Source organism: Pleurodeles waltl, chromosome 1_1 (assembly GCF_031143425.1).
Source record: "Pleurodeles waltl isolate 20211129_DDA chromosome 1_1, aPleWal1.hap1.20221129, whole genome shotgun sequence".
Taxonomy (NCBI): domain Eukaryota; kingdom Metazoa; phylum Chordata; class Amphibia; order Caudata; family Salamandridae; genus Pleurodeles; species Pleurodeles waltl.
Window position 1 is genome coordinate 667598497 of NC_090436.1, and position 12023 is coordinate 667610519.

Consider the following 12023-nt stretch of genomic DNA (forward strand, 5'->3'; position numbering starts at 1 on the left):
TACATAAATTGACTTCCCAGAGATCACCGCATTAATGACTCCTTGCAACTATCAATGCCACATACAGAGATGTACCAGGTGTAGTCCTTGATAATGGGTCCCTAACAATCTACGTTTTACAACATCTTAAGAATATGGCAAGGCTTGCATCAAGAACCCAACAACTATGAGATCTAACAAAGATCTAACAAAGCCACTCTAACGGATAGAAACGTGTCAAATCTTTAAGGAGCAGGGGATAATGTGTTATGATGTGGATCCTGAAGCAAAGGTAGCTAGCAGTCACTTGCCACCACTTCCTGTTGACAGCCATGGTTCAGGAAGTGGAGGACACAAAGAGTCATACTTCGAATCAGGGCAGGGTTGAGACAGCATAGTGGAAGTCAAACTCTCCGCTAAATAGAAAAAAAAGGGAACCGCTTAAGACCAAGTAAATACAAATGAATCATGCCTAGACTGCTCAATCTCCGTTTTTATTCAAATGTGGATTTTGGATAATTCTTCTCATCCATATACTATGTTTTGCTTAAAACATATGTGACCACACATCGAAATATTATTATCTTAATGCAACATTTGATCAACCTCTGTCAAATTATGTAACTTTCAGTCGAGGTAGCGAGTAAAGGCTCATTTAAAATTAACTCAATTCCAATATTAACATCGTACCTACCTCACCCCCCAAAGACTCCACAGGATCTATCCTGCTTTTGTGCCTGGGTGCCCATGATGTGGGTTGACACTGGTCTCCTTCATACATATGATCTGGGAATACTCCAGACTACGACTATTTTGGGCAATCGTCATTGATGATTTGAGAGAAATCACCACAATTCAGATTGAACCTCTGCCCAAACATTGCCTATTAGGCATCCTCCCCCTCCCGAAAAAGGGGGAAAAGAGAATTACAGGTTTGCACTGCTGGGGATGGTATTGACTAAATGCCGTGTTGCAATTCATTAGACACAGGCAGACCCTCAAAGCCGGTACAATAGAGGGCCGACCTCCGCAAATGGGGCACTGCTGAAGAGATGAGGCTGAAACTGGTTTGCACCAATGAAAATGCTGAACGAGATATAGAATTGTGCGGTGACACGTTAGAAGACCTTGACCTCCAGGAGTCTCCGCAGTCCATGCAGGAACCACAACCACTGGAATTGGACACAGAGAAAACTCAGGGTGAATCCACAGAATCAGATAGTTAGGGAAGAGCATGGATAATAGTTACTGAGTACTCCCTCACATGAGGGCTCACATACAGAGCCCTAATGCAGGGGAATGGTACACATGGGCGCAGATGGGTTGCCCACCGCACAGACATGCACCCCCCACTTATCTGGTATCACAATACAATACATAGTACTATTTAGCTAAGATACACTGTCACTGACCGACTCACGCCATGAATGTACAGTAATTGTTTTTTTTAGCCATGGTTCTTATTGTTTTTGTTAAATCATTATTTCAATGTTTGGCTGCATAAAAACTTTCACTGCATATAATCTGTTGTCTGTAGGGAAAACAGGGTCAAAATACAATGATGAGCTACCGCTCTAGCTGGGTCCCCACTCGACAGAGAGATATAGGGGCATATTTATACTCTCTTTGCGCCGAATGTGCGTCAAAATGTTTGACGCACAATCGGCGCAAACACTGCCCCATATTTATACTTTGACGTCCGACCCCGCGGGCGTCAAAGTTCCACCATGTGCGTCATTTTTTAGAAGGGGGAACCAGCCTTGCGTTAATTATATGCAAGGTAGGCGTTCCCTTCCAAAAAATGACTTTAAGGCCTGTGCGCAGGCCTTAAAAAGTGGGCAGGACTTAAAAAACGGCGCCCAGCCTGATGGGCGCCGTTTTTTAACGCCTGGGTCAGGGCAGGCGTTAAGGGACCTGTGGGCTCAGAAGGAGCCCAGAGGTGCCCTCCCATGCCCCCAGGGACACCCCCTGCCACCCTTGCCCACCCCAGGAGGACACCCAAGGATGGAGGGACCCATCCCAGGGAAGGAAAGGTAAGTTCAGGTAAGTATTTTTTTCGTTATTTTTTTGTGGCATAGGGGGGCCTGATTTGTGCCCCCCTACATGCCACTATGCCCAATGGCTATGCCCAGGGGACATAAGTCCCCTGGGCATGGCCATTGGGCAAGGGGGCATGACTCCTGTCTTTGCTAAGACAGGAGTAATTTCAATGGGGGTTGGGCGTCCAAAAAAATGGCGCAAATCGGGTTGAGGCCAAAATTTTGCCTCAGACCTGACTTGCCCCATTTTTTGACGCCCAAGCTCCATTTTCCCCTACGCCGGGGCTGCCTGGTGTGAGTAATTTTTTTTGACGCACACCAGTCAGCTGCGCCGGCTAACGTCATTCAATAAATAAGGCGCCCGCATGGCGCTTTGGAATGGCGTTAGCCGGCGTTAAAATTATGGGCCATAGTGCTGTGTTGGCACAGTGGGAATTGGCTAAGATTGAGCAGGATGGTTCTCTGTGGAGCACACAGATTGCAACTTCATACATATAATGCTCTGATACACTCCATATCCTGCAGTACTCTGTCTGACAATTCAGTATGATGTAATCCTTCAGATGACCTGTGTTCATGTAACTGTGCAACTTGCGAATAAAGACAAGTTAAAAAAAACACTGTTTCAAATTAAAATGAGATGACCTTCCTTTGGGATAGTAGCTACCACTAGACTTCTAGGGGGCTAATACTAACATCATTCTCTAGTTCTCTGGATGTATTAACAGCACTCTTAGATATTCCAGGTTACTTCTGAAAAATAGAGCACTCTCTGAATCTAGCTTAAGATAACTCTTTTACTTAAATGCTTAAAAATGCTTACATTTTCAGGTCCTTGACATTCTCTCTTCATTTTGGATATTGTTGTCATCAATACCACTGAACAGACATGAGCAAATACATCAAGGAGTTCAATCAGAAAAAGAACCTGGTCAAGCTAGTCACTGATCCCCTTGTGTCAACACTGCCACAATTCCGTTTGTAAATGTGACATGTCACCAGAAAAAAAGTACAGCTTATTGATTTAATCCCATAAACAGGACCACCATCTGTTTGTGAATACAGATGAGTCCTTCACTGCAATTTGAAACTTTTCATGTTGTGAATCAAATCTTCAGGAGCTTCAAATACGTAGAGAATCACTTCCCTAAGGTATATGTGATGTGTACATGGAGCCTAGGTCCTTGATTAAGAGTGCAGTGGAAAGTTGAGACAGCTGTAAAAACCCCTGTTTGCATGGATGTTGCAGTTATGAGTGGGTATGAGTTTTCATCCCTCTGAGAGTTTTCCTTGCAAAAATATCTTCAGGTCAAACAGGCCGATATGCTCCAGGTGACAAGGCCTGTCAATACCAGGCCATTTGGATTTTGGTTCTACCAAATGACATGCTTCTCCAATAAGCTAATATTTGGTTTGCATAACTAAAGATACTGGTACTTGTAAAACTGAACTGTACAGGAAGGCTAATTTGACTGATAGTCTCCCTTTAAGTGACACATATGTAAAGAATTGGTTGGTTTAAAGTTGTGCATGTAGACCTGGGTATGCTAAGAGTTTTCGTTACTGGGTTCAAGACACATCCTGCTTTGATTTCTGGTGGCATCCTGTCTTTCCCTCTTTTGCTCCTTCAGGGTATGGATGCATTAACCAGGCAATATAAAAACTGTACAAATAACCTATGAGATAACAGTATACCAGAGACACCCCAACAGACTCTTTGACTATCCACTATAAATCCTGACACAGCTTCCTTCTACCTCATAGGCCCCTTTAGTCTTTCCATAACACTCTCTTCAATCACCATTATAAACACCTGGAGTGCACGTTAGGCAATACATTCCTCCCACATCTCCAGGCCGAGTCCATCCTTAAGCACACATCCAGTCTGGCTATCTACGTATGATAAAAATGGCCACACATATATGACGGAGACTTCGCCTAATTAGATTAATATCGTCGCTGTCCTCACTTTTCTCAAAATATCATAACAATTTACCTTGGTTCACTTAAACTGTAGTTGTGAGGTGTGGGAGTAGGAGGGGAGTACTTGTTTTTCTGTCTTTGTACCACAGTAGTTTAGATTTACTATTTTTAAAAGCAACACAGCTCAGAAAAAATCTGCTGCGCTATGTTACGCAAGAAGCAAAATACAGGGTACAGCCATATTTACTTAGTTTGCCATTAGGCTGCTGCCATCCCCCATGCTGACATTCTAGCAAGGCTGTCTTGTGCGACACACAGCCTCGCACCATCGTGCAGAGGTAAGTGTGCGCTCTACCGTAGGATTAGTACTGGAAGCATACACTCCCAGTTCAAATTTCTAAGTCTAGGCAAACTCAGAAGGACCCCAAGAATTGGGTGTACGCAACACACGTGCAATACATCAATTTTTTTGAGACAAGAACATATTTACCCTTATTTATGCATGCTTCAAGTAGGTGTTATTGTATTTACACAGAGCCAGATCTGAATATCTTAGTGGATTGGAAACCCATAGGAGATTGCACTGATTCACCACAGTAACACAACCTTGATGCAAAATGATGCCCCTACATGACCTCATCAGATCAGATCAGATCAGATCAGAACCAGATCATGGTTACAAGGATTTCTCACTGACCAGTTCCTGGTTGTCCACAGCAGTTTATTGCAGAAGATTTTTCAGTTTAGCCCCTTCCAGGTCAGACCTGTGACTATATTACAAGTAGGGTGCATTGTCCCTGTTTGCACTGCAGCACAGCTTTAATTAGGTGCGCCAGGTGCAAACAGGGACAGAGTGCCTATTACAGATAATGTGCTGTCGCCATATTAGCCACAAACTTGTGTCTGCCCTGGGGGCAATGCATTAGTGAAAGGCACACTATTTGTTTGAATCAACCTCTATTTCAGATGCAGGTAGCAGCCCGGCCTACTTTACAAAGCAACACAAAGATCAGTGAGTGACTGCACTCGTGTGCAGAGGGATATTTGGAGAGGTCTGTTGGCACTCTTTACCCCCATTCTAGGGGCACTCTTGGGGTGCACAAAGACTGCGCACCACCTCTTTGCAACACACAGGCAATGTGCCACCTGACACCCTTTTTGCCTTTGTCTGTAATATGGCATGGGCGCAGAGGCAAAGTGTTTCCCTCTTTTGCATGGGGGCACGCCTCATTGGAAATTAAGGAACACACCCTTAAAATTATGCCAGCCAGCGCTATTTGTGTGCAGGCACAATCTGTATTACAGAAAGGACATGCAAGTGTCTGTAATTCCTTCTGAAAATGATCAGGTATATATTTAGAGTTTAACAGACAGGACATTCTGTCACAAATGTGGTGGACGGTCCTTCTCTGTTTTAAAAGTGCATTATAGCCACTTGTAGTATGGCTGACAGCATATCCGTCACATTTTAATAATCTTGCCTGATAAAGTCTAAATAAGGCCATAAGTCTTTGAATACCATGGTGATGGGGTTGAGAATGAAATCTAGTCTTTGAGAGAAAAACATCTTTGATGTGGGAAAAATAAGAAGTCAGAATAAGAGCTAAGCCAGAACTGCCCATAGATATACAATTGTTTGGAGGAATGGAGGGTATAAGTAGTAATAGGAGAAACAGTGTCTCCTGGGTGGACAAATCATGGAAGAAAGAGAGGGGAGTTAAATGGGAGGACCAGGAGGTTCGTAAGCATAGATAACAGAGAGTGATTTTATGGGAAAGGTGGCAAGTTAAAATAACATATGTATTAATAGTAAGACTTCTGAAATATGAGCAATCCTTCACATCCTTTCCAGAAATGAAGGTCTCTGGACATTTAGCACAATGGCAGTAATATGTTTAGATACTCTGCTTACCTCCAATTGGTCTGACTTCTGGCTTTTTTGGCTCAGGCCTTTGTAAATTCTTGGGAAGCCTGTCATTTTCAAGGTGCCATTTTTTCAAACACTGTGGTTCATGGATATCAATGGACTTTGTTCCAAACTCTCTACCACATATGTAGCAAACAACAGTTCTTGGTTGCTTCAAAACTGCTGGCTGTAAACAAAAAATATTTTAATTTAAAAAAACCATTCAATAAAATAAAAACATAATGTGTTTAAGGAAGGATTGCACTAAAGATAGCTTTCTTAATCGCATTTCCTTAGGGCCTAGGTGGGTGATGGTGTTTATCTGGGGCCTAGATTTAATGTGATTAGTGTTATGTTGTTAACTGGTCTACTCTGAATAGATCTGGACTGATAGTTTAGGCAACAAATAGTACTCCAGGAAATTTATTGGTCAACTCCAACTTAAAGGAGGCTGATTGAAAATGCAGAAATCCACTCAAAGTCAGAAAAGACTGGATCCAAAGTTACTGTAAACATTCAGAGGAATACACTACCTTGAGCACATCTGGATTCCTGCCTCCTGAGAACACATTAGTTCATCGAAACCATACAAATATTTAGTCATAAATGTAGAGACTTTACACTCACTGAAAATAAATGATGCTGTAATTTATATATACTGTTACAATACCATAATTCTACAGTGCACCATATTTCTTGAGGCCAACATCCAAAATGTGGTAATCAGATGTCCACAGCAAAATGAGCCTGACACAGGACAAACAAGTGCATATTACTAAATAGATAACACAGCCAACCATTGTTTTGAGTAATTACTGACTGATGAATCTTTGGATTTTTTAAAAGTTGTAAGAGTTTAAGATTCTCAGCAAACACTTAAAACTACATATTGGTTCAAACTTTATTAAATATACATATATACTACATATGAAAAAATATATATGTGCATGTTTGTATGTCACAGCAAATGCAATAGCTGAAGCTTTCACTAGTTTCAAAAAGACAATGCAACAGTTGTAAGTACACATTAGCCAGAATGCGGCCGTATGGCCTGGCTGTGAATTATTTCAAAAGACGATAAAAAGAGTGAATCAGTTGTGCGCATATGGCCTCAGTCTCAAGCAATTATACGGCAATAGCAGAAGTGTTTACTATAATCAATAGCCTTCACAGCCCAGCCACAGTCTGGCCTGGAAAAGACATGAAGATTTGACTATAAAAATCCAACCACCGCCCCCGGGTCCGGTGCACTGCCCACAGCGCTAATAACATGATAGACGGTGTGACTGTCAGTCAGTTGCATGGCACATAGGTCAGACAGTTTAAAACCGCAATGGCAGTCATAGTACTGTTTTATTTATATTTTTATTACCGTCGCTTCATCATCACTGCCTGGGCAGCTAAGCCCAACTGCCAGCACCACAGCCCGGTGGGCTGGGTTGGGTCCCGCTGAGTTGCTTGTGGCGTGTGTGGTAACTGATGCGGTCCATCATGCCACCGACGAGCAGCTTTCAGTGCTGCAGCACCAGGCCAGTGTTGCTCATCCCTGCCAACCCAGCTTTGGTGGAGTGATCCAGCGAGGTTGGGAGGAGCTGCAGCGTGTGCAAGATTTGACTTCAAGCAGTGCAGCCATTAATTGCCAAAACATAATGAACTGAAATGCTGCCCTTGGCTCGCACCGAGGCAGGCGGTAGCAGGAAGGCAGGCGGACCCATGACTCACCTACCTCAGCCTATTAAACTGTCTCACTCTGTCAGTCTACTTCACCATTGGGCATGGACAATGTCAGTTTAATTTATGCATGTGTATGTCGGCCCGGGGGGGTGTCTGTACGTGGATACATTGCAGCAGTATTCACAGAGTTCTGAGCTGATCTAGCCAGACCCCTTTGGTCTCTGCCTACAAGGAGCGATGCGTACCACCCTGATAGCCACTACAGCTCAGGCGATCATGCAAATAGCAAAGCTCCACTTGACAAGCCCAGAGGCACTTGGGCTGTGTGTGCATGTATTTATAAAACTAACCATGAGGAGCGCTTACAGTTGATTATGCTGTACAATGTCAATATTTTATAACTAATATTTCAGTTCAAGACTGACGGAGGATCATTAATACTTAATACTATGTGAGGTGGCACTTCTCAAGCATGTGAAACATCTTGGGCATTTTGTTCAACTCCCCAGACTGCAGTAAAGGAACAGTGATCCAGTAAGCAATTATTCTTTGAGTAAAATTATTTATTCATTGCCCCACAGGCAATGTCACCTGTACCAACTGCCAAGTAAATATGTTTTGCACCTGGGAGTAGTTTGTGTTTTAAGGGCCCCTTTAAAAACAACATTCCAGTAGGCCTACTAGCCCTTTAGTTATATGCAGGGCCACTGGAATAATGTGGTGGAAAGGGACCAAAATATGCGGCAGGGTTGACTAATTAATGTGGCAAAAAAAAGTCCAGTTATGCATTTACAAAGCCAATAGCTCCAACTCAAGTAAACGCAAGACCTATTGCATTGCAAATGCTTGTTAACATTGCTAATAACTTTGCAAGACATATAGCAGGCAATTAGGACAATTGGGTATGTGTCAGCATTTCAAATGTCATTCAGATCTACGTGGTTTAAATCAGGGGTGAAGGGTTAAAAGGATGCCTTTCACATTTAAAGTCACATATGAATGTTTGCTTTCTACTACACCAAAAACAGCTGAACAGACAGCTGATTGTCCACAACCCTTAGGGTCTGCTAGAAGGTCACTGACCTAGCGTGCCATTTAGAGTCTGTGGATTCTAAAAAGAGTCCACAGAGTCAAAAAGAGAAACAATAGAGGAGCATTTTACAAATTATATAGTTGTGTTGGGCACACAGGTGTCCACACAGCACAGGACTGGTGTGGATGACCATGAAGCCTGGCCCTGTGTCCAATCCTCATAGTGCACAGGTAAAGGCTGCATGCAGAAAGAGTTGGGTGCATGGGCAATTCAAAACATAGCTTGGCAGGTGATAAGGTCCTGCAACCTACCCGTGCATGACCAAAACCTGCACAACAAAGATTGATTGAACATGCTTTTGGATACAACGTCTGGTTTGTGGCCAGGCCCTGCATCCAACACACAATGCACGTAGCCAAAATCCCTGACAACAGGGCACAAGTACTTTGTTCCATGGTTAGCTAATTGCAGGGCCTGTGAGGTCATGGTCAAAGGCAAGGCCATATGCCCAATTCTCGCTGCCAAGCCCGAAGTCCATGTGTGTCATCAGGAGTTGGACTTACAGGCAGCTGTGTGCAGTACTCAGGAGTGTAACCCACTTAAAAAGTAATTTTTGAGGTATTCTCCCAAAAGTCAATGTTATTTATGTTCTGTTGTGCACAGTTACATTTGAGTTACCCTAGCTACGTTCTATGAACACATCTTGTTATAATATTATCTGTTGTTCTTATTGAAAGCCAAAAAACAATAAATAATAATGATATGGGTATTAAGTTAAAAAATGAAACAAAGCAGATAGAAAAGGTTCTGTCTTGGACCACTACATAAACCCTCTTTCTATTTTTGTTTTAACTGTGTTTCCAGATTTTTTTTGTTTTGTAAATGAAGTAATAACTTTTTTTTTTTAATTGAGTAATCACTTTGGATCATTAAAAAGCTGCATGTGAGTGTCTCTTACTTGGGAATACAAGGTGTTGTGCTGTTCAACTGTGGTAATATATTGGCTGCAACAATGCAGTACATTGCTCTGTACTGGGAAGTATTGATCACATTTTCTTGTTCTTCTATGCCTACAGAAAGTGGCAGGATGTCATCTACTGTGTTACCAATAGACCAGTTGTTCTGGATGTAGAAGCATCTTTTCATCATAGTGCCGTTTTTGTCTTTCAGATTCAAAAGCATGAAAAGGATTGGTCTTCTGGTGCTTGCACATGCATAAAGTCACCCAAAACTGTACTCACCGGTTTTGTCTTGACACATCATGTCAGACATTTAGTGATTTCATACTATCCGAAATGGAAACAAATTCCAAATGATAGAATCCAAGAATCATTTTTGGTGTCACCAATGTTCTTTCCCAGTGTTGCCAGAAACATCAGGAAAGATGGCACTAGTACAGTACCTTTACCCAAGCATACGGAGTTTAGACCCTCCTTTAAGTGGGAGAGGTAAGGCTTGGTAAGTAAGTAGGACAAGAGCGTGTAAACTACGCTAGTACTCACTTTCGGTTTGTGGGCAGGATTTCTAGGGCCTTATGAGTCAGTGACTATAAAAGGTTAGTGCAGGCCCTGGGTTGATGCCTGCCCACATCTCCCAGTTGTTTTGGCTTCTTCACTTCGAACATATCTGAGCACAGACACTGAGACAACCATAGACTGCTGTTGACACCATTCCAAATCGGTGTCTCATGTGTTTTTCCCTTCCTTTTTCCCCCATATTCCCAATTGATACATTATACTACTCAGTACATTGGTTGGAACAGCTGGATGATTGTTATTATCAGCCACTTCCTTATGGGAATTACTATACTGTCCATAAACTCTAACAGCTATCTCCAAATTAGAGGCATTCTCATCAGAGAGGGGTACAGGCTGACATCTGGTGCTGTCTTCTCCTTAAGAAAATGTCCTTCTTTGCTGAAAATCCAATACAGAAGTTAAAAAAACTTGGGTTGACCGTTCTTGGACCTTGCCACATTGACACAGCTAAAAAAAAAGTGATTTAGACTGCAATGGTTTCTAATTAGAGAAAGGGCACTACTTATGAAAGAATGTATAAATATTAACCACAGCAATTGTTGGGTTAATCAATTTGCGGCTGTGGAAGTCTGTTTTGCTGACTTCAAGGACGATCCTGCAGATTGCGCACCAGTTAAAAAGGCCTTTTAGTATACATAAACACACAGGTTATGCCTTAAAACAAGTGTTTTATGTGATGCCTAGGCCCAGTCTGGCATTTACACAGTGCATGGTGACTGAACTTAGGCCCTCATTTTGAACATGGCGGTTCGGCCCGCCATTCTGACAGTGGCGGCTGAAGCTGCAAGCAGGCATGGCGGGCCGAACTACCATATTATGGACATGGTGATGGCCGCCAACAGCAGCTGTCACCCCCCGCCAGGCTCCCGCTGTCAGACAGCCTGGCGGCACGTTGAAACACCATCCGCCAGGGTAGCTGTGCTACCCTGCAGATAATGTTTCATTTCCTGCCAGCCTTTTCCTGGCGGGTTAACCTGCCAGGAAAAGGCTGGCGAAGGGGGTGCCCCTGCACTGCCCATGCACTTTGTATAGGCAGTGCAGGTGCTCCAGTGCAGAGCCCCGTCACGCAGGTCACTGCCCGATTTTCGGGCAGTGATCTGCGCGACGGGTGCAACTGCACCTGCCTCACAGAGGTATTGACGGCAGCTCCATGTGGAGCCACCGTCAATGTCCCGGCCGAGCCTTTCTGTGAGCCGGCGGGCAGAAACAATGTTTCCGCCCGCCGGCTCTCAGAAAGGTTCATTATCTGGCCGGCGGTGTTCCGGTGTCGCTGGCGGTCACTATTTTGACCGCCAGCATGAACACGGCGGTTGTTTCTGCTGTGTTCATAATGACCCCCTTAGTATTTAAAAAAAACTGCATGGAGTATGCAGAGCTGTAATAGGAAGTCCAAAGACCTGAAATCTATGAAACAAATGAGTGAACACTGGACTTCCTTTTTGTGGCCTGCTAGGATTTAGAAAAAAAAAAAGCAAAGTGATGTTTTAATTGGGTGACAGTTTACTTATCAATTCTCTTTAAAAAAGTGCATGTTTGATTAAAAAAAGACCATTCCTTCCTACATTTTCATCACGTTGCGCTGAGGAGAGTACAGAACACTTTCCATTAAAGCTGGAGACCACCCCAGCTGACAAGGGAAAACAACAAAAAATCCCTACAAGAGATTAAATTGCAGGAACATCTCAGTTCCAAGTGCCAGAAGAAGAAGAAGATAATATTTGTTCAGTTCCTGAATGAAGAAATGACCCACCAGTTACAGAGACTAAAGAGTACCTTGTTTCAATTTCCCAACTTGGCTCAAGATAAGAAATGCAGCTAAGGCCGCTTGCAAATTAGACAATGAGGCAAAATCATATAAGTACCTACATGGAAAATCAAGTAGGAAGCAACATTCCCTGTGGGCAGAGGTGGTGGATGCTTGGAAACCCTGG

The 12023-nt window shown here is 43.1% G+C and overlaps 1 protein-coding gene across 2 annotated transcripts in view; it reads right to left on the bottom strand.

The window, feature by feature from the left end:
• LOC138286585 (zinc finger protein 474-like) overlaps positions 1 to 12023 on the bottom strand; it is a 154421-nt gene that overhangs the window by 42199 nt on the left and 100199 nt on the right. For both annotated transcript variants that reach the window (XM_069226991.1, XM_069227000.1), the window contains exon 3: positions 5854 to 6034. In XM_069226991.1, coding sequence (XP_069083092.1) covers positions 5854 to 6034 — 181 coding nt within the window. The remainder of the gene's footprint in view (positions 1 to 5853; positions 6035 to 12023) is intronic.